This window comes from Theropithecus gelada, chromosome 5 (assembly GCF_003255815.1).
Source record: "Theropithecus gelada isolate Dixy chromosome 5, Tgel_1.0, whole genome shotgun sequence".
Taxonomy (NCBI): domain Eukaryota; kingdom Metazoa; phylum Chordata; class Mammalia; order Primates; family Cercopithecidae; genus Theropithecus; species Theropithecus gelada.
The window spans coordinates 148669355-148697081 of NC_037672.1; the positions used below are offsets into that span (position 1 = coordinate 148669355).

At 44.7% G+C, this 27727-nt stretch overlaps 1 protein-coding gene across 3 annotated transcripts in view; it reads right to left on the reverse strand.

Annotated features, from left to right (window-relative positions):
* GATB (glutamyl-tRNA amidotransferase subunit B) overlaps positions 1-27727 on the reverse strand; it is an 86599-nt gene that overhangs the window by 21813 nt on the left and 37059 nt on the right. For all 3 annotated transcript variants that reach the window (XM_025386174.1, XM_025386173.1, XM_025386172.1), the window contains exons 3-9: positions 26169-26282; positions 23634-23832; positions 22767-22889; positions 14798-14911; positions 11996-12080; positions 11626-11670; positions 9089-9278 (exon numbers count right to left, since the gene is read on the reverse strand). In XM_025386174.1, the coding sequence (XP_025241959.1) occupies positions 9089-9278; positions 11626-11670; positions 11996-12080; positions 14798-14911; positions 22767-22889; positions 23634-23832; positions 26169-26282 (870 nt within the window). The remainder of the gene's footprint in view (positions 1-9088; positions 9279-11625; positions 11671-11995; positions 12081-14797; positions 14912-22766; positions 22890-23633; positions 23833-26168; positions 26283-27727) is intronic.

The following is a 27727-nucleotide window of genomic DNA, read 5'->3' on the forward strand; positions in this document are numbered from 1 at the left end:
TCCACATTACCTCAGTTCATCCCAGCACCAACCGTCTGAGCTCAGCACTCTCAGGACTTTTACAGATGAGGACACGAGGCACTAACTTGCTTGAGGTCCCACAGCAAGAGAGCACTAGAACTAGGACCAACCTCTGCAGTTTGTGCTTTTAACCTCTGCGTGGCTCTGCCTTTGAGGAAGGAAAGGGCATGGTCTTTGCCTGCCTGGGGACTGAAACCAGCACCTAGGAGTGCCAGGCGCAATGGGAGGCAGCCAGCTCATCTGAAGAAAGCGCTGTTCCACACTTCCATTATTCTATTTGAGAGCTGCCAGCTGTTCAAAGGTTCTTAACGTATTAAAAATGTTGCAAGGAAATTAACTTTGAAATCAGAAGGAGAAAATGACAGGTTTACTTTCTGCCTTTGCCAGTGTACACCTAGGCCACGTGGCACTCAGCTGTGGCACGACACACACCCGTTCCCAGACCAGGAAGGAAGACAGCTGCACGCCCACCGCACAGACCGTGCTGGGCCCTGGGGACAGAGGGCGGCCAGAGCTCCTCTGCCCCTCTCCCGCCCCCTGCCTTGCCTCTGCATCCCCTCCCCACGCTACTGCTGCCCCAGAAGAGGTCCTGTGAGCACACCCAGACCTGGACACTGCACAATCCTGATCAGGACAAATCCTGTTATTTCTCATACTGGTTTGGTATTAAGCATATTGTATTTTATTTATTATTGCATTCTAATTCCTCTAATAGAGTAACTCCTACCTAACTGGGCAGGTCATGCCTGTGATGGGAGCTGCTGACTACACAGAGGCTCTGCATCTGCAAATGGAACCACAGGGGTTTCCACTGGACAAGGCTCTCCCATGTCACAAGGTGTCATTTTGCAGAGGCACACACTGGAATTGCATCCGTCCCCTGTGCAGCGGGGTGCTGGGCTGAGCAGCTGCTGAGCATGTGTGCAGACGCTGGAGGAGGCTCATCACCTGCGAATCAACGCAGGCCCTGCTGTTTCATTATTCCTGTGGATTTGGTCATTCCTACAAAGTGAGAACAACAAAACTCAAATACAACAGCTATGTAAAAAAATGGCCCTGAAAATAACACCAAATGCTAGTGCTGGGGATGGCAATGAAGCAAAGAGGCCCAGGACAGTGATGGCTCTCAGCCAGAAAGCAGGCGTCAGGACAAGGCTAAGGACTAGAATGTTCACTGGGGCGGTGGCTTGGGTGGGTGATGTGAATTGGTGCCCCTTCCGCTTTTCACAGAAACAAGAAGCTTCTGCAAAAATCTTTCCGCGAGTGCTCCTGTGAACAGAAAAATTACTCGTTTAGAGAGGCCTCGTCAGTGGAGAAAACAAAAGGAAGTTAATTGGTGGTGTGAGGCTGGCACAGGAAACACGACCACCCCCTCGAGAGTGTCAGGAGAAAGCTAGAACAATGCAGGGCCTCCACTGCTGCTGGCAAGAATACAGGGATCTGCAGAGGCTCTGAAATGGACCCACAAACACCACGGGTGTGTTCTCCCAAGCAACATACAACTAGGGGTCCAGGGCCCTGTTCTGGTCCCCACAATTGTTATTCCTGGGTCATTTCCCCAGCAGGGCTTGGGAGCCGCTACAATCTGAGCAAACCTTTGGTCCCAACCATTTCACTTGTGCTATGTTCACAGCAAAGCCGGAAAGTAGACAGATCGTGAGTTCAACTCAGGCACCAGTTCCATTCAGGGGATATTCAGACTAACGTGAAAATGACCTTACATCCTCTGCGATGCAGTAACTGCAGGGGAGATGCTGAAGGAAACCAATTTGGGAATAACAACTTCCCCCGAATAATCAAAATCCAAATTCAGGTACTACAAGCTGACAGCAGACCGGCACAGCTAAAAGGCTGCATCTGCACGAATGGGACACAGGCAGTGTGTTGTCAAGAAATCAATTCCAATTGTAGTCACATTCCAGTGCGCCGAACACCACCACTGCCAAATCGTCCCCACGTGGAAGGAACCTGAGTTGCTCAATAGGAGCTTTCTGGCTGGAGCTTAGAAACAGCAACAGAGGCAGTGAGGATTTGCTGCCTTCCTCCAAGATCTGCCTGAAACCTGAACTAATACATATTTATCCTGAAAAGGAAATTATTCCACAGGAAATTGGGCTTTGGGATGGGTTGGGGACAGAACCCCTGTGGGTCCCCAAGGCTGGCACTCCTCCCTGCACTGTCTCCCTACTGGGCAGAATCCTGAGGGGTCACATGGCTCTGAGCCCAGAGCATCTTCCCCTCTGAAAGCTCCTCATCCCTTGCATCCAAAAGAAATGAACGGCTGGTTTTACAGAAGTAGAGTTAGATGATACATCTTTTTATTCAACTTTACCAGAACAAAACTTGGTTACTTTTCTAGTGTATAGACTCACTGTAAAAGCACCCTTAAGCTAGCAAACTCTGGATGCAATTTTTATAAAATGAAGAATAAAATCAATTTGAAAATTGCACGGAGCTGAAATATGGTGTCTGACGATGTTGGCCAAATGGATTTTCCTTCAACAGTAGTTAGAAGGTGAGTTACTTTGCACCTCAGTAAGTCTGGCCAGTCTAAAACCAGTCAATATGGTTTTAGATACTATTAGCTTTAAAGTAGTATTACATATGGGATATATAGATATTTATCATGGGAAATTATTTTACAGGCAATTCATCCAGAAAGCAAACCTGGTCATTTCTAGTTTACCAGCCACTTAACAGAAAATTCTTGAAAAACAATCCACTTAACAACCAGCTGTAGTCACATCTTTCCTGTTTCTTTGTCCCTTGGCGACACCTTCACCTTTTCCATGATGTCAGAAACAAAGGATTATGATTTTAAAAGTGGAAGAACCAGCTGGAGAGAATGAAGTTGTAAGTAAGATGACACATCCTGAGGCTGACTATAAAGACAAACACAAGCCTACGGCAGCCCAGGGTGCTGACTCAAGGGCTCGCAAGCACATCTTCCACAGTCTCACTGGGGCCATGCTGGATTTTTCTACAACCCTGCCTTTCGTGGCTCTCAAAGAACCATTTCAGCGTGTTGCTTGGTGTCAACACTCTTGTCCCTGGTGGCATATTCTTTGGAGTCTGCTTGGCTGTATTTAGGCTTTTCTAGATTCAATGATGTGGCTGTGTCTGTCATCTTCGGGGTAAGTGAGTCATCACCCCCTCTTTCAGCTGGGGAGGGAAACAGCTCCGGTTACCCTGCAGAGCCCTCCCAGCTCCAAAGTGTCAGAGGTCAGATGTGGAATCAAGGGTGTCTGTCCCCGAGTCAGTGTTTTAACTCCATGCCCTGTAGGGCTGCTCCGGAGAGACGTGGAAAAGCTGAAGCACTGACATTTGGAACTAGCATCCGGCACTGTAGTCAGGGTGGCAGGCCCTCAAAAAAACACTCAACTCGGGATGCCCTGGCTTCCTCCACTGAAATCTCCCACAGGTGAGCTTCAGATCTTCCCATCTACTGACTTCATGCACAGCCAGGGCCCTGTGAGCTCATCTCTGCTTCCTACCAAGTACCCATTACGTGCCAGGCTTGAAGGACAGGAGGCACCAGGCAAAATCAAGCCACAAACTCTGCCCTATGTGGAGACACTTTTCAGATTCTTTTTTCTTTTTTTAAATTTTAGAGATAGGGTCTCTCTCTGTTGCCCAGGTTGTACTGCAGTGCACGACCACAGCTTGCTACAGCCTCAAATTCCTGGGCTCAAGCAATCCTCCCACCTCAGCCTCCCAAGTAGCTGGGACTACAGGTGTGTGCCACCATGGTCAGCTAATTAAAAAACATTTTTTTTTTTGTAGAGACAGGGGTCTCACTATGTTGTTGCCCAAACTGGTCTCGAAATCCTGGCCAAAAGGGATCCTCTTACCTTGGCCTTCCAAAGTGCTAGGATTACAGGTGTGAGTCACTGTGCCTGGAACTTCCCAATGATTCAGACAGGACTCAAGTGCCTCCAGCAGCAGGTTTAAGAAACACAATAAATAAAGCTGCAGAGGACAGCTTATATTACTTTTCTTCTAACTTTATTTTTCCACTTGGGAAATAGACATGATTTCTGCTTTTCATTGGCGTTGACTGATTTTCACTAAATTTAGTGGATGGCACTTTATGTTTATTTACAGGGCAGTCTGGCATCTTAAAAACCAATAGGAGTGGTAACAACTTTTAAATGAATCTATGTTCTGTGACTGTGCAGAACAAAACGCTAGTGGCATGAACGTTAACAAAAGTAAAAACTCTACTTTCTCCACTAATGAAACAAAAGTGACCACCAACAGCAATTAACTAAAAACATTATTTCTGTTTGACATTATAGTACATTTTATAAGCAAGCGGGCAGCAGGGCTTAGGAATGAAGAGACTGGGCCTTGAAGTCAGCATGCTCTGAACGTGGCTCCAACATGGGCTTGGGGAAGTTACTGCACCAGGGAGGTTACATTTCCCTACTTGTAAATGGGGAGAGCAGCAGTCCCTGCCTCAGAGGGTTGCTGTAAGGATAGATTAAAAAGTGGTACAATGTGACTTGCAGAGCATGCTAGAAGCAGGCAGCCTTTTCTAGGCTGCTTAGGCAAATGGCTACAATGCTTTTGTGTTCTCTGAGTGAAGTCAAGCACAGGGTTTAGGAGGAAATGCCCCATGGATACCAGATGGGGAGGATTTTGCTAAGAATAATGCACCCGCATATAATTCTGATCATTCTATTATAATAACGACTACTGATATATTGACTCCGAGAAAAACTTGTTATGCTATTAGAATCTCTCGTGTTTCAGAATCCGAATGCCTGGATTTCAGCTTCAACATTTCTATTCTTTAATCTTTACAAATGAGGTCATGTAGAGAAAAGGAAATGCTTATATACTGTTGCTGGGAATGTAAATTAGTACAGCCTCTATGGAAAACAGTATGGAGGTTCCTTAAAGAACTACAAATACTAGTTAAGTTTATGATTATGAAATAAAAACTAAGTAACAACAACAACAACAAAAAAACTACAAATAGAGCTACCATTCAATCCAGCAATCCCACTACTGGGCATCTAGCTAAAGGAAAAGAAATCATCATTTAAAAAAGATACCTGCATGCAAATGTTTATCACAGCACTAGTCACAACAGTGAAGATATGGAATCAACGTAAGTGTCCATCAACGGATGACTGGATAAAGAAGTTGTGGTATATCTACACAATGAAATGTTATTCAGCTATAAAAAAGATGGAATCATGTCTTTTGCAACAACATGGATGGAACTGGAGGCCACTATTTTAAGTGAAACAACACTGAAACAGAAAATCAAATACCACATGTTCTCACTTATAAGTGGGAGCTAAATAATGTGTACCCAGGGACACAGAGTGTGGAATAACAGACACTGAAGACTTGGAAGGGTGGGAAGGGAAAAAGGGATGACAAATACTTACTGAGTACAATGTATATGATTTGGGTGACGGTTACACTGTAAGTCCAGATTTTCCACTATGCAATATATCTATGTATCAAAATTGCACTTGTAGCCCCTAAATTTATATTATAATAAATTTTATAATCATAAATATTTGTGTATAATTTTATAATATATACAAATTTATATATAGAGAAAAGCTAACCTTGCTACTCTAGCTTATGTCAAGTTGCCTTGATATATATATACACGTACACAGGCACAAAATCAAGTTGCCTTGATTTCTCACACAGGAAATTGACTTCATACATATATAAAAGAAATCGATTTCATATATATATATGAAATCAAGGCAACTTGACATAAACTAGAGAAGCAAGGTTAGATAAATAGGTTGAAGTTTTACGTGGGGCAAGATACCCCATGATTCTCTGGGTCGTCAAAGCATGGTTTATATATCTGACCTTTGGAAACAGGGATGCTGTTATCAGGAACATTGCTTCTCCCAGGATTTTCCTGTGTGCTGTGATAACATCCCATTCACTCACCCATCTGTCCACCCAGTCATGGAGTACCTACTATGTGTCAGGTATTGTGTGTGGTAGACGCTAAAGTACAACATTAGAGTTCTGTAATATGAACAATAATTTGGTGCTCACTGCATGATAAAATGACAAGGTAAATTAAAGACTGGAGTTAAATTCTGAAGTTTGTCATCATTTGTGGGTGAGGTGTGCGTGGGGGTGGGCATGTGCATGATGCTTAATTTAATAAGCAATCCGAAGACACAGAGCTCAGAGTCGCAGCTCTGCAAAGCACACTTCCACCACTGCTATTTATTTAATGAATACTCCTGGGCACTCTTTACATTGAAAGATGGTTCATTAGATTTGTGCATCTGCCCTTCTCAGCAATCTGTTGTGTTTCTGATGAAGGCAGGAAAAAACATGAACATATCATTTTCGGGTATGTTATGAGTAACGCAGCTTCCAATGATTACAAAGTCATAAAGGGCTCAGGCTGCCTAATTTCAGGAAAACAATTTGTCTGAATCATTCTCTTTCCATTCCAATCTCATTCTAATCTCACTTATCTTGGAAATTTCAAGTACTAGCCCTTTAAAGGAGAAATACTAATCACCCAGTACATTATCTGCAAGCCATAAAAATAAGCATGTTTTTAAGGTATCAAAAAAAGTCCTTTCAAAAATGGCCAAAAAATTCACCCTTTTTTTTTTCCAACCAAGTTAACCACTACCTCTTGTGGGCCCTGATCCTACATTATTCATCTATCTAGTGTAATCTGTCCTGGGGGCTGGTTATTGTAGTGTATGTGTGTATGTGTGTGTGTGTGTGTGTGTGTGTGTGTGTGTTTGTGTGTGTGTGTGTATAAATTCTTGGAAGTAAAAAAAAAAAAATCTTAAAAAACATCTTTTGTTTCTGTCTCAGTACCTGCTGCACAGAAGATACTAATAAAAGTGCTGAACTAGGCCGGGCGTGGTGGCTCACACCTGTAATCCCAGCACTTTGGGAGCCAGAGGCAGGCAGATCACTTGAGACCAGGAGTTCAACCAGCCTGGCCAACATGGCAAAACCCCATCTCTACCAAAAATACAAAAAATTAGCCAGGAGTGGTGGCACATGCCTGGAATCCCAGCTACTCGGGAGGCTGAGGTGGGAGGTGGCTTGAATCCGGGAGGCAGAAAATGCAGTGAGCAGAGATCATGCCACTGCACTCCAGCCTGGGCGAGAGTTGAGACCCTGTCTCAAAAAAAAAAAAAACAAAAAAACAAAAAAACTGAACTAAAAACTGAAGGTAGGTTTCCCCATACAGGCCTTTAAACTATTAAAATATAGACTCATTCATTTGCCAGCCCCTAGCAAACACCTATTTAAGGCCTACTAGGTTTGGGCACCATGCAGGACCCATGAATAAAGACAAGGACACAAACACAAACACAAAAATGTTCCTGCCCTCATAGAGCTTATGCTCAGTGAGGTGAGGCAGACGCTGTCCCCATTACCCCTCATCAATGGCCGAGAGTGACAATCCTATGGAAATGCCCTCTGAAGGGGGCACAGATTCTCATACAGTGCCTTGAACAGAAACAGCTGTATTCTTGAGAGGAGATTCTGAAAGCTTCTTTCACTCTCTTATGGATACAGCTAATATACACACACACACAAATTAATGTTATCTATAGTGGATTTCTCTATGAAATCACATTTTGAGCAAAGAAACCTTGGCCATTTCTTGGTTCATCATACACTACCTCAAAGGGTAGGCTTGGGCTCCTGCTGAGTGGAGGGAGGTAACTTAAATCTTTGAGGCTGAGTAGCCTTGGTACCTTCCTCCCATCTCCTGTGTAATTTCACAAATAGTAATAAAAGATAGGGCTAGAATTCAGTGTTTATTTCAAGTGGGTTGGAAACTCAAGTGGTCAAGATGGTGGGGAAGACTGAAATACAGTTTTGTTACATCAACCTAGGAAAAATACATGAATTGTAAGAGGCTTTAGGTTAAGAGCTCCCCTGTACGGAATGCTGACGGACTGAGTCATAGTCAAAATGCGGCATTAAGCACTGCTGATGTTGTGCTCATCTGTGCTGAGTAGCAGAGAAGATGAAGCAGTCCTTGCCTTCAAGATGCTGAACAACATACACTAATAAGCACTTAAAAGACAGTGATACAATTGCCAGAAAGGTAAGAAGAAGATCAAACGGCAGCCCTGCTTCTCCAAGTAGCTGATTTATGGATGATGAAGACAGAATCATTCATTCAACATGCATCTGACTACCTACGTTGTACTGTAAATGCTAGGATGTTACTGGAAGTGTATAAATAGACATACATACATATATTCCAGCATCCCAATGTAGTTATGATTGGCCATCCAAAAAGCAAAAATCCAGAGTTCCCACAGATTCTGCTGCCCCAAAAGATGAGTGTGGCATATACTGATTCCCTGGAAGAGGCAGCAACAAAACTTCCCACTTCCTAACAGACAAAACGACGACAACTGTGACAAAATGCTGCCCTCACCGATGCTGCATCACTTTAATGCTGCCATGACAAAGAAAACCACAAAGCCCCAGGCAGCTCTGAAAAGGATGGAAAATCCCTAAGCAGATCTCGACAGTGTCAAGTTCTCCACCGGCCCCGTCAGACGCAGCCTTAAGCCTCAAAGGACTGATACTTTTAGTTAGAGTTTTCAGCATTTCGTGTGGAATAAATGTTTTCTTCTGAAATTGGCAACACAACTGGCTGGCTTTTGGGAACGCAACCTCCTGCCAGCCCTGCCACGGCTCGACACCGCTAGACATCCCGAAACCCTATATACTGATTTTCTTTTGTCCTTCAGACACATGGGAAAAGCTCATCCATAACATCTGGACGGTCTTCAAGAAGTCTCCACAGCTGCTGTGGGCAGGCGTTCATTTCTACGCAGAAGAAATGACTAACACAAGATTGCGTTTCATCTTCCGGTTGTATGAGGAGCATTTACCATACAGGGCAGTGAGCAAAGGTTTCTACATCTTATTCTTCTCAGTAGCATCTATGGTACAACCTAAGAAACATGCCCACCCCACTTAGAGCCCATGGCAGCCTGTGTGTGGCAGGCCTCTGAAGGACACTGCCCCATCTGCTGAGCCGAGATCGTCTTGGCATCCGATCGATACCTACCAGCAAAGTGAAGCTGTGTTCCAGCAGCATCCCATACTGTTGGACGAGCCTCTCTCGGGTCACGCTGGGGAGCTCCGGGAGTGTCTCCCGAATCTGGTCAATATTGATCACTTGCTGTGGGTCTGCACCTGCGGGCAGAGATGTGGCGTCGTAGAGCACCAGAGGAGGCAGGTTGGGTTCTGGCATGAACCTGGGCAGACAGAGGAGAGCAGACAGGACCTGAATCTGGAGTACTTGGATTAATGAGAAAACAAAACCTACCCCAGTAACATGAATGTTTCTGTGTTTAGATGCCACGTTACTTGCAAATATCTTCAAATGTCCTATTACGTCAATTCTGTTTCCCAGGGAAGCCTTTGCATCGGTGTCAAAACCTCCAAACCCACCCCTCTCCATGCTTATAAATAAGATGAGTGAAAGGACAACACAGGCTTGAAGCCACACTGGGATTTGTAACTGTGGATACATAATTCATTCCACAGTTCATCAGGAATTGTGTCCACAGTTGTGTGCTGCTTCATGACGGGGATGTGTTTGTAGAGATGTGTCGTTAGGTGATTTTGTCATGGGACCATCACAGAGTGCACTCACATGAACCCGGATGGTACAGCCTACTACACATAGGCCATGTGGAACAGCCTACTGCTCCAAGGCTACTGAGTGTCCCAAATCCTGTAGGCAACTGTAACACAATAGCATTGGTGTATCTAAGCATGTCTGAACAAGAAAGGGACAGTAAAAATGCCATGTGATAATCTCATGGGACTCCTGCAGCATACATGATCCACTGTTGACAGAAGCATCCATATGCACGCAGGACTATGTCTTCATAAAGACACAGGCTGGAAAAAATAGGACCGAATGAGAACAATTTGCTTATCAGAAGGAAAGGTGACTTACCCCATTTCAACATTTCTACTATTTTTAGCAGCATTTACATAAATAAAAAAAGAAAGGAAAAAAATTTATCCTTGAGAAATAGAAGAAATGAATATATTTTGCCTAAATAAAATATGACAGCTGGAGGAGAGGGAGGGAGGGATGAAGAGGTGGAGCACAGGGCATAGCGAGGCAGTGCAACGTCTTTCTCGGTGCGACACGATGGTGGATGCATGTCATTGTGCATATGTCAAACCCCACGCAATGTGCCACACAACAGGGAACCCTAGTGTAAACCATGGACTCTAGCCAACACGGAAGTGTGAATATTGGTTTCATCATTGTAACAAATGAGCATCTTGCATTACTGTGTCACATAACAGGAGACTCTGGGGGTAGAGTGGGGAGGGAGAGTACCTGAGAACTTTGGACTTTCCATTCAATTTTACTGTAAAGCTAAAACTGCTCTAAAAAATGAAAGGAATTAATTTTTTTAAATGTGAAAGCTGCACCATCGCATGTAATCTTATGAAACAAGATGTCCCTCCCTCTGTTCTTGTCCAGCACTAATGGTTTCTCTCTGCCCATTTTTGTCAAACGGCTTATGTAAAAAAAGCAGGGTATTCAGAAGAAGTGGTGGTTCGGAGGGAATGGATTCGAAGCACACACTACCCATCGCTTCACTGCCAGATCTCTTCTGTGAGTTAGTCTGGCTTCTGAAGGCAAGAGGAAATCCACGGGAAGTTCCTGCAGCTCATTATCATTGGAGGCATCACACTGAAGCCACGGGCGGATGGAAAGCCAGACTCCACACTTAGGGGAAGGCACACCAACAGGGCAGAGAGCAACACTCAGGAATAAAGTGGGCTCCTGGGAGAACAGACTCACCCGGGAAGTTCACGGTTAATTAAAATAATTTTGACTCTAGCAGACACACAATGGGAGTTCTTGGGGTGAGGTTCACGGGAAGGGTTTATGAGTTTCTTCTTTCCCACATAAGCATGCTAATTTTGATTCTCACTGATAACAACAGCTACACTTGCATCTTTCTGCCCTTCACAAAGGAAAGGTGGCTGATCTCACAACTTTGTTGCTTAAAACTTCAACCTGCTAAACTCAATGAGAAAAAAAATAAAAGTTTCAATTTATCTTATGCCTGTTCTTAGTATCAGCTTTATTTGTGGGTCTCATATTAAGTAGTTCAACTTAATTTATCATGAAACAGCATCATGTGAGGTTCAAGGGAACTACCATCAACATATGCTATCAACATCTCTTTTCTTGTTTCTTCTCAAGGAGCTTCATTCAGCATAGTACTGAATCGGTTATTGAACACAAGAATAAGAAGAGCCTAGACCCCAACCTCAACTGCCATCCTCTTAGCTCAACTATGACAACTTCGACACAAAAGTGGATGAACAAGTTCTTCCAAAAGCTGAATCAGTCAAACAAGGCACTCTGAGGCTACCAAATCAAGAAACTAGTACTTATCTCAGTATGCATATCGAAGAGGAAGTCCAGATGTCCCATCATGTAACAACAATGACAAAAAGTGGTTTCTCAAAATTGTTCAGGATCATTACGTTGAACTTTAAATGAACTTGAAATACGCCCCAGCCCCCGATATATAGCAGTATTTTGCCATAAGGAGTAACCACCTGTAGTCCTGTTTTCCTTCTTTGTCTCTCATTGACATGGTGCACCTGCAATAGTTAAATAAGAAAACATTAAACATTGCAAGCAGTACTGGCCAGCCTGTATGCAGGGAAGGGCTCCCCTACCAATAAGGGACACAGGCAAAATTGAACTCTGTGGCCTTCCATGGGAAAACCTTAAGTGAATACATTAAAAAAAAAAATCATAAAGAAAGCAAAATGTACAGAATGATCTTTTTTTTTTTTTTTGAGGAAACCTAAGAGTGGAGAAGCTAAGTGCCTCCTTCACGGTCACATGGCTGGCCAGCGGCTGAGCCCAGCCCTCTCGCACCCCGCCTGGCTGTGGTCAGGACGCTCAGCAATGCGAACTCACCCCAGCTGGTAATGAAATGAGCGTGTTTCGTTCAGAATTTCACCTCCATTCTCAAGTTCATTGATTTGCCTCTGAATTTCATAGTCTAGGAAAAACACACTAATTTAGCATCATATTTTGATTATACCTTTCATCTAGTCAAGCAATAATTAGAAACAACCTTTCTCAATCTTTAAGTAAAAAAAAAATCAAGAAGATTGTTTATAATTATCTTTCCCTTACATGCTGTATTTCCCTCTCACTGCCATCACAGAATACTGGTGCTGGAAAGGGCCTTAGGAAGGCAGGCTCCCTCCGTGTTGAGACAATTCAGGTTCAGAGAGATCATTACGCAACCCCATGCAGATGACGTGACTTGGCAGAAGTGGGGCTGGGCCCAATATCTAGGTCTGAGATTGCTGCCTACCAAGGGTTCTTACCCTGGAAGCCTGGGATGGGCTTCAAAGGCTCTGGTACCCCCAAAATTATACACAAAGTGTGGGTTGTGTGCATATGTGCAGGTTTTGGAGAGAGGGTCCAGCATTCGCATTCTTTACAGCGGGACCCACGGCCCTGAATGATTAAGATCCATGGAATGAGGGAGGCTGTGGGGATCTAAAACACAATCACAATTGCTAAGCTGCTGCTGCTGCCTTTTTTTTTTTTTTTTAGAGATGGGGGTCTCACTATGTTTTCCAGGTTAGTCTCAATCTCTTGGCCTCAAGCAATCCTCCTGCTTTGGCCTCCCGAAGTGCTGGGATTACAGGCCAGGCATGAGCCACTGAGTCCAGCCTGCTAAGCTTCTTTATGAAAATATCTTGAGCCTCCACCTTAACTCTCCTTCCCACCATGTACTACCTTCCCTTGCCCAAACCTAAACCCTTTATCCGAGCTGCTAAGAGGCAGCAACACCAACACATGTCAGTTTTTGCTGCCCATCTCTCCCCAGCTCCAGTGATCTCTTTGGTTGACACGAGATGATGGCTAAATGGCCTGACACCGGGAGAAAAAGGTGGTGGAAAGAATCACAGACTTGGAGAATTGAACCCATAGTAGTAAAGCTTTGGCTCTTCCACTCTGAGTCAGACCACAGGGAGAGTTCTCCCTCAGACTGGTCCTCCAAAGAGTTCTTCATAGGACAGGAGAAGCCTAGGGACAGACAAAAAGATGCCGGGGTCTCCTTCATAACTTGTAGATGACTCTACCTAAAATCTGGCTGCTTTTTTTAGGTTACTATCACCAACTCTTAAAATAACGGGTCCCAGCCCACTACTACCTGCATTTCCTCCATTTCTTCCACGCTTCCCACCAACTTGGCTTATAAGGGTTTTCCCTGACTCAAACCTTTCCCGGCTTTGGGAACATGGGTTATGTCCCTTTCTGGAGGCAGAACAGTTCACCATCTTTAGTCTGCCTTCATGTGGGAGCCTACCCCTTCCCTCTCTGCTCCCATAAGCTATCCCTTTGACCACTTTAATGCCTTTTTCCTGAAGACTGTCTTCATTGAGGCTGGTTGATTCACTTGAGGTTCAGGACAATAAGGTTTAACACAAGACTAGAATCATCTTTTCTGTACTGTTTCTAATATTTTCTTGACAAGACCAGGGCTCTATTAAACATTCTGGCTACAGCAAAACTTTGGCAACAAACTCAGTTGTCTTGGTCTCTGTGCACTCTTGAAGCGGTGCACTTCAAACTCCATCCCTCCTTCTTCCTCTCTAGATAGCTTTGGTTTTAAAAAATCTTTTTAGTACTCTGAGGTCCTCCCCTTGAATTCACAGTTACCTATATCTATGGGATTGCCCAGATATTTATCCTGCTAAACTATTTTAATTATTATACATTTATCATCAATGAAATACCCACAGTGTGTGCTCCAGAAAGACTACTCTTTGACTGCATGGGCACATAACCTAGCAGTTAAAAAGAATATAAAAAGCAGGAAAACATAATGACCACTTAGGTCAAGCCACGGTCAATCTAAAATGAACAACCATGCCCTTATAAATCTCAGGCCAGTCAGAAAGAAGGTAGAAAATAGTAAAACATAGCCATGATCTTCTGTGGATCCTCTGATAAACAGGTAGAGTCTAATTTCCCCTCAAGTCTGCTTTGAATTCAATGTAATTTTCTTTTTTTTTTTCTCAGAGATAGAGTCTTGCTCTGTCGCCCAGGCTAGGGTGCTGTGGCGCGATCACAGCTCACTATGACCTCAAACTCCTGGACTCAAGTGATCCTCCCTCCTCAGCCTCCTGAGTAGCTGGGACTACAGGTGCACACCACCATGCCTGGCTAAATTTTTAACTTTTTGTAGAGATGGGGTTTTGCTATGTTGCCCAGGTGGTCTTGAACTCCTGGCCTCAAGCAATCCACCCACCTTGGCTTCCCAAAGTGCTGGGATTATAGGCATGAGCCACTATGCCTGGCTTCAATCTACTTTGAACAGAATACACTGGAAGTGACACTGTGTGAGTTCTACAGCTTAGGACTCACTTCTGCCTTCATCCTCCTGAAATGCTCCCACTGCCTCATAAGAAAGCCAAGGTCAGGCAAGTGCATGAAGAAAGATCACATGGATGGAGAAGCCTAGTAGACATCGGCATCAAGGCCCCAGGGTGTGAGACAGACTACCATGGACCCTCTGCTTCAGCTGGCCTCCTGGTTTCCCACAGCCACATGAGTGAGCTGACGCAGGACCAGCAGAACGGGCCAGTGAAAACGAAAGTAGTTCTTGCATAAGCCCCTACGTTTCTGGGTTGTTTGTTACCCAGCAGGAGAGAAACAATAGGAAGAAGGACGCTAGGAGCAGCAGCTGGCATTCACCTATGGCTTTGGCCAGGAACCTGATGCTGTTGAGATTCTTCACTTCCGTTCGAACGCCCAAAGGCTCCCCAGGGTGATGCACGGATATATTGGCATCCACTCTCAACTGGCCCTCTGGAAGGAGAGAAAAAAACAACTCCTTAGAAATTCTTGGAGGTGACATGGTCTTTTAAAGGCAGGAAGTGTCAAAGGAAGCAGCATCTAACTCTACCTGCTGTTTAGTTACAGCAGCCTAACTTCAGAGTTAGGCTCTGAAGTACATGGCTGTACTTCTGGCCCCTCGAGAGGGGTTACAGTCCTGAGGCATCTACGGTGTGCGCCTGCACATGTGAGCACATACAGATGTGTGTGTGCGCACATACCAAAGAGAAGTTTTAGACACGCCAGCTGGAGAGATCTAATGTTTTTGTGCTAAATAAGAAAAACAAAACTATTAAAATAGAGATTGACTCTGCAGTTTTATACCGAAGTTTTTTTCCAACTGTCAGAGCTGAGTTGGAGGAAAGGCCTCATATATCTGATAACCCTACACTGCTCTCCAATGGAATGTGGATTTCTAACAGTGATTCCAGGAGATTTAGAGGAGAGTCCTTGAGAATTTGCAGCTCAACGGCAAGAACTGAAACCTGGGCTTTTCCCCCTCCTCCTTCCTCCAGGTACCGTAATAATCTCCTCCTTCCACAAACATGACTCCGAATCCTTCCTGACGATTTGCCACAGCAGAAAGGCAGCGCTGTTACAAAGTCGGGAGTCTGTGGTGGGACTCAGAGAGGTGCTGACCCCATGCTGGGAGGACCTTCTTTGACCCTGGAGGCCCCTCAGATTAGGAGCAACAAGCCCTAAAGAAACAGGCAGTGTGTGGGGAGGACTAAAAGGCTCTTGAGAAAGAGAGAGAGAGAGAGAGAGAGAGAAATTTCAAGACAAATAGATGTAGGTAAGAAAGAATCACATTTGGCACCCTACAAAGTAAAGCTCAGATTCTCTATTCCCCGTTTCATTTACAACATTTAAAAGAGAACAGAGTGAGAAGACAAAACGCTGGATTTTATTTTCCTAGTTAAGTTTTTAAATTAAAAAGTAATCTGCCAAACCTGAGTGTCTTGATGGGCTGAATAAATTCATTTCCCAAGATTCCAAAGCAAAAGCATATTAAAATAATAAAGTAGTCAAAATGAATTCCATGTCATGAAAAGGAACTGGTTCTCTGTCATTCTCCCAGTGCTGGGCGGTGCAGCCTATACCAAGCTGGAGGTCACCAGCAGCCGGTGGCTGACACCTCGCCACTCATTCTCAGAGAAAGGGAAGGGTTCACCCAGTTGCCACCCATGCTGACAGGGAAAAGATGCCTCTTAGCTCAGACATTACTCTCTCTCCAGCACTGTCTTCTCAACATTTTTACAAGAATTCTGTAGCCCCTTATTTTTAATCCCTTTTTTGACAAGTTGTGTGTATCTGCATCTCAGGCAGTCCCAACTACTCCTGACATCCTGAGACTCTCCGTCTAGGAACCCTGAGGTCATCTTCTACTTCTCTGTTTTATTTGCCCCTTATATCCAAACTGGCAACTAGCCCCTACCAGTTTGGAAGCTGCCAAATATCCCTCATGTCTGTCACGGCCTTTCCATTTCCGTCGCTACCACCCTTGCCCAAGGTCCCTCGCCTGAGGTCTCCGAGCTTCAGGCTTAGGTTATAAGATCACATCCTGACTCTTAACACAGTTCCCTCCTTGTCCAGGGGCTGGCAATGTGGCTGTGACTTTCATACTGCTACAGTCTGGGTTCATCATTCCTGCTGTTTACTCAACAGCACAGACAGCTCCTACCGGATCACCTGGGCTCCTCTGCTTGGCGTTCCACAGCTCTCCTCTGATTTCGGTTGACACAACCCGTATGTTCCCACTGCTCATTCCGGAAGAAAGATCTCCACCAATCAGGGCAGCCCTCTGCATACACATCCCTGTCCGCTCCACCAGCACGCTCTCTTTATCAGAGCTACTGTCCTTCTCCTCATCCCTCAAGGCTTCACTGGAGTGTTACCGCCTCCTCCTAGAAGCCCTCCTCAGCAAGCTGGCCTGCACTGGTGGGTCCCCTAAACTATCAGAATACTCATAATCTATACTACACAATTTAGTATGTGACCATAGTCTACTGTGCACTGGCCTCCATCTTTAAGACCAGAGTGGAAGGCCCCTGAGGGCTGGGCCAGATTTTAACCCCCACTTGCCTTCTCAAGGGCATCACTCTCAGTTATCCCTTCTCTCCCATACCAGTCATTACTCTTTCTCAGCATTCCATCTGACATATACATATGCAATAGTATTTCTCATTAAATGAACAAACAAGAACCCCAAAACCTATTCCCTTGAACCCAGTTCTCACTCTATCAGTCACTCAGCTATGTTTCTCTGGTTTCCTTTTCAGCAAAGCCTCTTACACAAGTTTTGTTTGTTGCATATACTGTCTCCACTATTTCACTTCCCATTTATTCCTAAACCCACATCAGCCTGGCTTCTCTCCCCATCTCTCTAAAAATGCCCTTGTCAGAGTCACCAACAGTCTCCTGGCTGCCACATCTGGTGGACACAGTACACCCTTGTCTTCACCTACTGGACACCTCAGCAGCATGTGACACGCCAACCGATCCTTCCTTCGTGAAGTACTTCCTAGCTCAGCTTCTGTCGCCTTTTGCTCCCAGTTTTCCTCCTCTGGATGCTTTGTTTCCATTTCACTTGCTGATGCCTTCCTTCCCATCCAAACCCAGGACCCCCTTCCTTATCTAGACTCTCCGGGTGGGCGGATACAGTTTTAAATACCACCTCGTGCTGAGGATGCCTACATTTGTCTCTCCAGCCCAGACCTCTCTGAGCCCCACACTTACAGCTCCGGTATCTATTTGACACCTCCACTTGGAGGTCTCACAGGCAGCTCAGTTTCCAAAAGGAAATCCTGATTTGCCCCTGCACAAAGACATTCTCGATCTCATCTTCCAGTTTCAGTAAACAGCACCACCACCTAGCTCCTCCAACTTCCCTAAAGTCATTTGTGCTTTCTTCCTGTCTCTTACCTTCCACACAGCCTATTTCTAAAAACCATCTTGTACGTCTCCCCGTCTCCCCGTCTCTCCATCTTCATCTTCACTGCCACCAGTGCTGTTCAAAACAGCATCGTCTTCCATCTGAACTATTGCAAAAGCTTCTTAACTGGTCTCCTGGCTTCCACTCTTACTCATCTGAAATCCACTTCCCACAGAGCAGCCAGAGCGGTTTTCTAAAACATTCATCAGACTATGTCTTTCCCTTGCTTAAAAGCCTTTCAGTGATTACCACTGCACCTGGGTTGAGAGCTAAACTTCCTGCCATTATCTCTGATCTACCCCTTGCCCGCCTTTACAGTGTCACCTGATGCAACTGCTCCTTCTGCTTCTGGCACAGTGGCCTTGTGCTACCTTGCTTACCTCAGGGCCCTTCCCCAGCCTCTCACCAGGGCCCTGGCCTCAGCTGCTTTCTGGAATGCTCGTCTCCTGGTTCTATGCTGCCTGAGCCTTGAATCATTCTTCAGGTTTTAAATAAATGTCACCTCCTCTGAGGGGCCTTTAAAAAACGACACTGTTACCTTCCAATGTGACTCTGTAGTATGGCACCCCATTTATTTCCTTGAAGCATTTGTTGCTGTAATTATTTTGTTTTATTTGTTAATGTATTTGTCACCCTCCTGAACGTAAGATCCATGTGGCAGGAACAATGCCTCCTGCGGAACCTAGAGTTGGGTCTGGCACTTGGTGACTGTTGAATAAATGAAATCTTATTGAGCGACGCATGCCAGAACGCTGGCATTTTCCTGAGCAATGAGTAAGCAGATTGGTTTCTGTCTCACAGTAGGTTCCCGGTAAGTTCCACAGTTCCGTCTGAATAGGACTAATCTGCAGTTGGAATCCTCTGAAAGGCCCATTAAGCTCAAAGGAAAACTTCCAAAGTGTGCTGAGCTCCATCGAACCAAACTGCAATACTTGGGAGACAACTTTTTTTGAACTCAGGGAACCATGAATTGGACCTCGCCTGCTTTTAAAAATGAAAGCATCTTTCACAATTTAGAATTCTAATTTGGAAGAGGAATAAAAGCATGAGTTTCAGTCTCTCCCAGAGAAGACTACACTCCATAAATACCTGAGAGGAATCATTTAGTATCCTGCAGTGTTGAAAGAGAGTTCGCTAGCCTGGATTCAAATGCAGTATCAAACATTAACAAAAGACGTGCTATCTAGTGAAGACAAAATACCTTTTAAACAAATTAAGTTAAATTGCCTCAAGTGCACAAAAGCTTTACTAGTTAGGTTTGCTTCAATGCATTCTGCACCACTGAGGGAGAGCCTTCATTCACACATCATGAGAATGGCATCAGGCTCAATTTCTACCTTCTAGAAGTCGAGATTTATAACAGCAAAACTAAAAAAACTATACCACTGAGCACAGTGATAAACTGCAGTTTCGTAGTTTTCTTTAAGACACATTCACACAACAGAAATATAACATCAAGATAGAAAACTGTTTCTGCAAATAGCAGGGGCCCAAAGATGTGGTGGGGAAGGTCTGTTAAGCTATCTCGTTCTGATCGCTGAAAATAACAAGGTTTGACCAAAAAAAAGTGACCAAATTTTATTGAACATATTTTACAAAGCTCATTCATCTAGATGAGTGGTCATTCCATAAAAGTATTACTACTTGTTACTGTTAATAAGAGCACTGAACATGTACCCAGCACAGGCTATTTTCGAGGCCCTGTCCTAAGTTTTCTAGACATTAGTACATTCATTAGTACACATCTTGACATTAGTACATTCATTGTAATACAGCTTTAGTCAGAAGTCCCCAACCCGGGGGCCATGCACAGGTCCTGGTCTGTGGCCTGTTAGGAACCAGGAGGCACAGCAGGAGGTCAGTAGGTGAGTGGTGAGCAAGAGAGCCAAGCTTCATCTGTATTGACAGCTGCTCCTTATCCCTCGCATCACCATCTGAGCTCCGCCTCCTGTCAGATCAGCCATGGCATTACATTCTCATAGGAGCACGACCCCCATTGTGAACTGTGCAGGAGAGGGATCTAGGCTTTTGCTCCTTATGATAATCTAACATCTAATAATCTGTCACTGTCTATCACCCCCAGATAAGGGACCATTTAGTTGCAGGTAAACCAGCTCAGCACTCCCAGTGATTCTACATTATGGTGAGTATAATTATTTCATTATATATTACAATGTAATAATAGAAATAAAGTGCACAATCAATGCAATGCACTTGAATCATCCTGAAACCACCCTACCTTCGGTCCCCCAAGTCCATGGAAAAATTGTCTTCCACGAAACCAGTCCCGGGAGCTAAAACGGTTGGGGACTGTTGGTTTTGGTGACAAAGCCACCGAGCTATTCCCGAGGCCTTTCAAACATAACCTATCCAAACTGGAATTCTACGTTTTCTCCCACAAAGTAATTCCTCTCAGCCAGCTGCCGCAACTCTATCAGATGGCCTTGATGACTTCTTTTCCTCTTTGGTTTCTTCTTTTCCCTTTCTGCACAAAATTATTTGCGGCCATGTTTTTTAAGTGTGGAAAGTGAGGCTCAGAGAAATCAAAGCCTGGACACCTATAGCTAGAAGTTGTAGGACAGGATTCCAAGCCAGATCCGGGACCTGGCAGCCCTTGGCACCCTGCCTTGCTATCCTGCCTCTCTTAAGTCAGTATCTGTGATGTTGTCACGACACTGCCATGGCTGCCACTAGGGAAGTGGTATGATGCTGTGCTTAGAGAAATGGCTCTTGGACCCAGACACACCTGGGCTCAAGTCCCAGCTCCGTTACTTCTTCTGAGCCTTGGGCAAATAATCCCCACCTCTCTCAGCCTCAGTTTCCTCACCTGCAACAGGCAAACACTAGCACCTACTTCTCAGCAACGTCATTAAAATTTAAATGAGATGATAAATTAATTTAAAAATGCCTAGCGAACTGAGGAGCACATATTAAATGTCCCAACTGGTAGATATTATTATCGCTGAAACACTTAGCATGTCTACTTCTGTAAACATTCAACTTAACAAACTATTAATACTTTGGGCATCTCCTCAACAGGGGCAAAAGGCTGTCCACTGAGAAGGAAATGACTTGGAACCTGGGCTGAGTTGTTCTATGCTCATCAGCAAAACTATCAGGAACTCACTGAACCACAGCCCAGAAGCAATTAGGCTTCATTCCACAGCACCCTGGGTGTCCACCAGTCTTCAGTGTCACTTCTTCAGGGTGGCCCTCAGCTCCTGAGCTGCAGGCTCCAAGGCCAACACACTAGTCCTAAAGGGGTGGCGGGAGGGACGGAAGGATGAGCAAAGGAGAGGGGGCTGATAAAATGCTCACAGCACCAAGGAGTTGGCTCCCTGCAGACTCCAGGCAGACCTCAGCTCCCACAGAACTTTAGAACAACCAAAGCCTCTCGGCTGCTGTGCTAAGAGCTGCTGGATTTGTATTTAAAAGAAACAAAAAATGTCACAACAAATGAGATTTAATGAACACTCTCAGCTGTCACTGACTGATGAGTTCTTGCCACTACGGTTTATCTCTTGGCAAGGACCCAGATGGGACTATGTCTCAGCTAACAGGTGGCCTATTTATGATCCCATAGGGTTGGTAGGAATCACAGTTACTTTGAAGAAGAATGGGATAATAAAAACTTTCTTAAAGCAATCAACACTTGGAGCATAAATGGATAACCATCCAACTTGCCCATATTTCATTTGTGTTCTGTGGATTAAAAAAAAAAAGTGGCATGAGCAATAAATCTAAAATTGAGAATTCTCTTACTCTAAAAGAGACCGTTGTCTCTGTAAAGAAACTTGTAGGCAGCTAACCTTTATGCCACTCAAACTCATGTGGCTGTGTTTTTCCAGTCTTTAGCTTACAGAAAATAGCAAATAAGCAAGTTCTCTCCTCAGATTCAACATGTACCAGGGCTCTGATGTTATAATTTGCTCCTTGTTACACATTCTATATGACAAATGTGGCATTACAAATCCAGAAGTTCCCCTGTAATGTGCAAATACATTATGTGACATGCTAAGCTTGGTAAATAGTATTATCAGACAGCACAGAGATGAACATCATCACCAACGGCATTTCCTGGGCACCTGCTGTGACCATTGTACCGTGCTATGGAAAAATGCAATTGTAGATTCAGAACCTATATTTTGTCTCCTCTCCATCAGGGCGTGCTCTGAGGGTGGCAGAAGTTTTAAAAAAGTCCCTAGGAACAGAGTACAGGAGAAAACGATGGCAGAGCTACCCTTTAGGGACTTATGGGAGAGCAAAGCAGTACGAGGCCAGGGCAAAGGACATCTAGAGTCATGAGGAAATCGAGTGTGACCAAAACCTATGATCTTTATATGCAATTTGCAAATGCTTCAAATGTGCAGTCTGGTCCCAAGGGTGCAAGTGTTTCTTTTATTTGTTTTAGTTTCCTACTGTATTTCCACTGAATTTAATTAAGATTTTATCTCAGGGTAAAGTTTGCATAATCTTGGCTTACAGTCAACATAATTTGGCTTCCGCTGTATATGGATGAAAAATCTATGAAAGAAAAGAAACAGACTCAAAGGAAAAGAGACAACTAATGACAAAGTGCTATCTATACGGAACTCACTAACTAAGAACTGTTCTTGATAAACACAGTGTCTTCTTCCTGAGAAAGACTGAACTGTTCAAAACCATTATTTCATTAAGGGTTTGGTGTGTCTGCAATGTTGCTGGTCATGCATTTATATTTGGTTGCGGGCTCATCAAAGAATCCAAGGAAAATTCTAAAAAACAGGGTTGCAAAAGGGAAAAAAAATGGCTGCAAACAACCTCAATATAACTGACAGAAAATAAAACTAAAGTCAGAGAGGTTCTAGGAGGCAGGAAGGGAGAGGGAAACAAGAAGGCTGCTTCTGCGGCTTCTACCTGCCATGTTCGCCTGGCTGGTCCCCAGGGCTTGAAGGATCAGCTGCAGCTCCCTGACAGCTGTTGCCGCCTCTTCTCCACAGGACAAGTCGGGCTCCAGGACCACCTCCAGAAGGCCCACGCCTACCAAAGAGGGGCAGAGTCAGCCTCACTGCAGTTCTCCAATTTCACCAACAGAAAAATTAGGCTTCAGTTTCAGGAAAATCCTGCCTTACTGATGGACTCTGAGTGGTTCTAGCCTCTCAATCATTTCTCTTCCCTTCCAGCATTTTTTTTTTTTTTTTTTTTTGAGACAGAGCCTTGCTCTGTCGCCCAGGCTGGGGTGCAGTGGCATGATCATAGCTCACTGTAGCCCTGAACTTCTGGGCTCAAGTGATCCTCCCACCTCAGCCTCCTGAAGATCTGGGACTACAGGTGTATGGCACCACACCTGGCTGTTAATTTTTTGGCGAGTAGGTCTTGCTATGTTGCCCAGCCTGGTCTCAAACTCTGTGTCAAGTGATCCTCCCACCTCAGCCTCCTGAGTTGCTAGCATTACAAGTGTAGGCTCCTAGGCCCCACTTTTTAATTTTTAACTGTTTCACTTCTTTTAATGACTGCTTAAAATATCCAGCTGCTGGGTCTGTGACTAGGTGGATAAGTTTGTCTAACTTTAGGGTGAGTTACTAGCAAGCCTAATAATTACAGTTCAAGCCATGTTCGCTAGTCAGCTACGCCAATCCCAATGCTGATATTTTGGTCTCCATCTGTTAGGCTCCTGTGACTGCTTTCTCAATTTGTTTAAGAAAACTCTAACTATGAAACGAGGGGCCTGCAATCCAAGAACTGAAGTAGGAAGGAGAAGTAATGAAAACACTCCAAGTCTACCTGCCCTGTTCAAATCAATGAGCGTCTGCGACCTCAGGTCGTCGTGGAGGCTTTTGCCACTGTCTTGCTCCAACTGGATCTGCTTGATCCTCACCGTCTTGGGGATCACCTGACTCTGCTTCTTCCCTGCACAGACGCCGTATGTCAAGCTCCCATTCACAGCAATTGGGAGCCTCTGCTGGGTAATTTGGTAGCCTGCCTGCACACAAACATAGGGTACACACAGTCACTGGTCCACACATAAAAGCTGGGATTCAGTTTACTATCCCTTTTACAATGTCACACAAAGACAGGCCTTCTTAAAGCAAAAACAGTAACAAGAAAAAAAAGGAAAAGGAGAAAAAAATTAGTCGCTGCATTGCAGCCATCATTGAACCTGGTCTCTTCTGCCCCTGCCATTACCCCTTCACCCTCCCCAAATCCTCCACTCCTGATAACAACACAATAAACAACACGAATTCAGCCCATCACCCTCACTAAAGTGCTGTACTGGGGAATAACAATAATATCATTGTCAGGGACCCCTAAGAAAAGAATTTATTGTTTCCATCCAGCTCATTAGCCTAAACTCTGCATCTCATTACCAGGCTCCTGGCAAACCCTCCTTATTCGGAATGCTGGCTAAGCATTTTGCCATCTACTCTCCACACGGCCAACAGCAGTTGCTAGTGTGTGTTTAAGCTTGTTTTGTTTCCGCTTTTTAAAGGAATCAATCATGGCAGCTGCCCTCCCTGACCCAACTTCCCTAGCTCCTCCAGCCAGAAAATGCTGTGCCACTCCCCCTCCGTTAACGGAAGGCACATGCTACTAAAGCACTGATGGGATCCTGCAAGGATCCCTCACCTGCTTCTAAGTGGAAAGGAAGAATTACTTTCAAATGCACAGAGGCACCAACACGCACTAAAGAGATAGCAGGTCAATGAGGAGAACTGGAGAAGAACAGAGAATAAGAGCAAAGGCATCTGTGGCATTTTCTAGGTCCCAGGCGCTGCTCTCACTGTGTTCCACTCAGTTAATTCCACAACCACCCTTGGAAGGAAGAACAAGGCACGGAGGGATCAGGACCCTGCCCATAGTCACATACAGAGCTAGTGAGCATCAGTGTCAACGTCTGAATTCAGGTGGTCAGGCTCCAAAATCCGTGTCTTTCACCACTTGGCCAGCCAGCAGTTTAAGAACTTTAACTGCATCAGAAATACTACTGTGCTTGTCAAAAGACAGACTGCTTGGCCCTACCGCAAAGGTTTCCAACTCAGTAGGTCGAGGGTGGGGCCTGAAGATTTCTATTTCTTACCGGTTCCCAGGAGATACTGATGTTAGTGCCCTGGGGACCACACTTGGAGAATCCTGCAAAAGGCTAACCTGTTTTCTATGCTGAGGCGAGAAGTCTCAATTTGTAAAACTAAGCTCTGTGTAGGTTGTTGGATAAAATATAAGATACCCAGTTAAATCTGAATTTCAGATAAACAACAAATGCTTTATTATATGAGTATGTCCCATGAAACTCTAGATTATTTGAACGATCTGGGCCAGAAAGACCAGAAAGCCACAGATGACCAAAACATCTCATTTTAGTCATATTATTACTAAATCTCCCACCTCAACCAAACTGTCTGTCACTCTTAAAAGATAAAGAAAGGTGGTTTAATTCTTTCTGCCCTACCAAACAGTAGACTTGCTGAGAGGCTGGAGGCCAGAGGGGAAAAGCAGCAGCCCCTGGAGAACGCAGTCTTACTTGTATTTTTTATTTAATTCTACTCATGCCCTCACCCACTAAAAAACAGCTCCCCCCAATCTTCAGTTCAAGGAGAATGAGGTAAAACAATATCGTCACTGTTGTTTTTCTGAATCAGACCAAATGAAACATTATTTTGGGAAACCCATTCAACATTTCAGTTTTGTTCCAGTTCGATGGTATGAAAAATTGGCTCTCACTCACATGGTGTGGCTTAAAGAAAAAAACTTTTTAATTTTCAGAAAAAAGCGGGTCAGTATGGAGTGTACTGCTCAGCCAATTACTGTTCTTGGTCCAGGTTTCTGGTTCATGTTTCCGCTTACTATTGTCCACTTACTTGCTCCTTGTGAGATGACAGAAATGTCTCCAAAGGAGACAGCCCTATTATTGGGAACTTCAACTTAAAAGCGAGACGCCCTCGCTCTGCCGACAGAGCTACAGTATGCATTTACTGTTGCATCAGCCAGAGGCTTAGCTTTTGTACTAACAAGCAATTAGCACCAAATACCACGGGCAGGCTGAGCCTGCGAACACTGGCTTCTACTCCCTGTGCAATTATGAGCGAGCCACCAGAAGCATGAGGTAAGCAAGAAGTCAGCAATCAGGACAATTGCATCCAATCTAGTAAACATCAGGGGCACCTGCCTGCATCAGGGCTGGGCAGAACTTCCCGCTGGGATGGACACAGTGCTGGCTGAAAGCATGAGAGGCACAGCCCCTTTCCCTTGCTCCGACCCCCCACAGCAGGGCTGGCCCAGCTCTGAGAACTTGCAGTGGGGTGTATCACAAAGTGTACTTACAGGGAGGTCTGCATAGAAGTAGTGCTTCCTGTCAAACAAGGACTTCTTGTTTATGTGGCAGTTCAGAGCCAGGCCTGTCATCACCGCCGCTTCTACACACCTCCTGTTGAGAACCTATGGGAACACAATACACAGTTCCTCTCAGAACCGCAGGCTGAACAAATGCTTCTCCCACACACTGACATCCTCGCTGAATATGCAACTTGGCCCTTCAACAGGCATTATCTCTGGTTCTCTGGGTGGGCAGCTCCAGTTCACAAGCCGACTGTTTGCCTGGGAATCAGGGAAATGATATAAAGAAGAAAATGTATGCAGCAGTGGGCCCCACTAGACACTTAATGAACTGCCACATCGGGAACCCTTTCCCCCAGTGCCTGGCATCAAAGCTACAGGAAGAGTCCCAGAAAAGCTTAGCAGAGCAGTTACTACATAGAATAAATCTAATCTCACTCCTTCTACAAACAGAATAAGGGGCCGGTCAGAATACACGAGAGGCACTGATTCCTGAGACGAGTCCTGATGAAGGGTGGCTTCACTTTGACAGAAAAAGAATGAACTTCTGAGAACGGCAGGGCCGTAGCCATCTTCTCAAGGGCTAGGAAATGTGGCATAGCTGTTGCCTGGCTTTCTGTCCGTGCGAGGCCAACTCCCTAAAAGTGGAACACCAGCAGAGGGCCTGTCCTACACACCAGATGACTCCGTGCTGCTGGTCTCTCTGGGGGCACCTGGCGCCCCAGTTCCCTCTGGGTCCCACCCTGCCCCACTTACAGGAGTGAATGACCAAGAAATGGCTGGCACACTTCCCAGCACCAAAGAATGTGAGCAGCCTTTAAGAACACTGGGGGTCTGGAACTATACAGACGACGAGATAATGTAGCCAAGGAGAAAGAGCATTAAGTTCTCGAGTCAGGTTCGAATCCCACTTCTGCCCTGACTAGGAGCCTCAGTTTCCTTGTGTCTAAAATTGGGATTTAAAATCTACTTTGCAGAACGGATAAAGTGATAGCTGGAACACCTCCCCTAAGGTAGAGATTCAATAAATACTTCATTACTCTACTTTGGGAAAATTTTGGAGGACGTCATGTTTGCAGATGAAATATATTTCTATTTTTATTAGGATATTTATGATGTTCTTTAGTATATTTAATATGCTATTATTGATACAGATAGGGCTTTCTAGTTGAGCATTTCCACACCCATCGTTTTATTTCAGCCTCACAGCAACCCTGTAAAATAAGGAATCTGTATTATTCTAATATTTCAGATTAAAAAAACAAAACTAAGACACAAAGAGTCTAAAACATTTGCCCAAATTCACAGAACTGGCAGGTGGTAAAGCGCCTGTAGTCCCAGTTACTTGGGAGGCTGAGGCAGGAGAATCACTTGAACCCGGAAGGTGGAGATTGCAGTGAGCTGAGATCTTGCCACTGCACTCTAGCCTGGGCGACACAGCGAGACTCCATCTCAAAAAAAAAAAAAAAAAAAAAAAAGAAACCCAAACAAATCTCCCTCCTAGTGACAACATCACATCCTTATTTTTTAGGACTCAGGTTATAAGA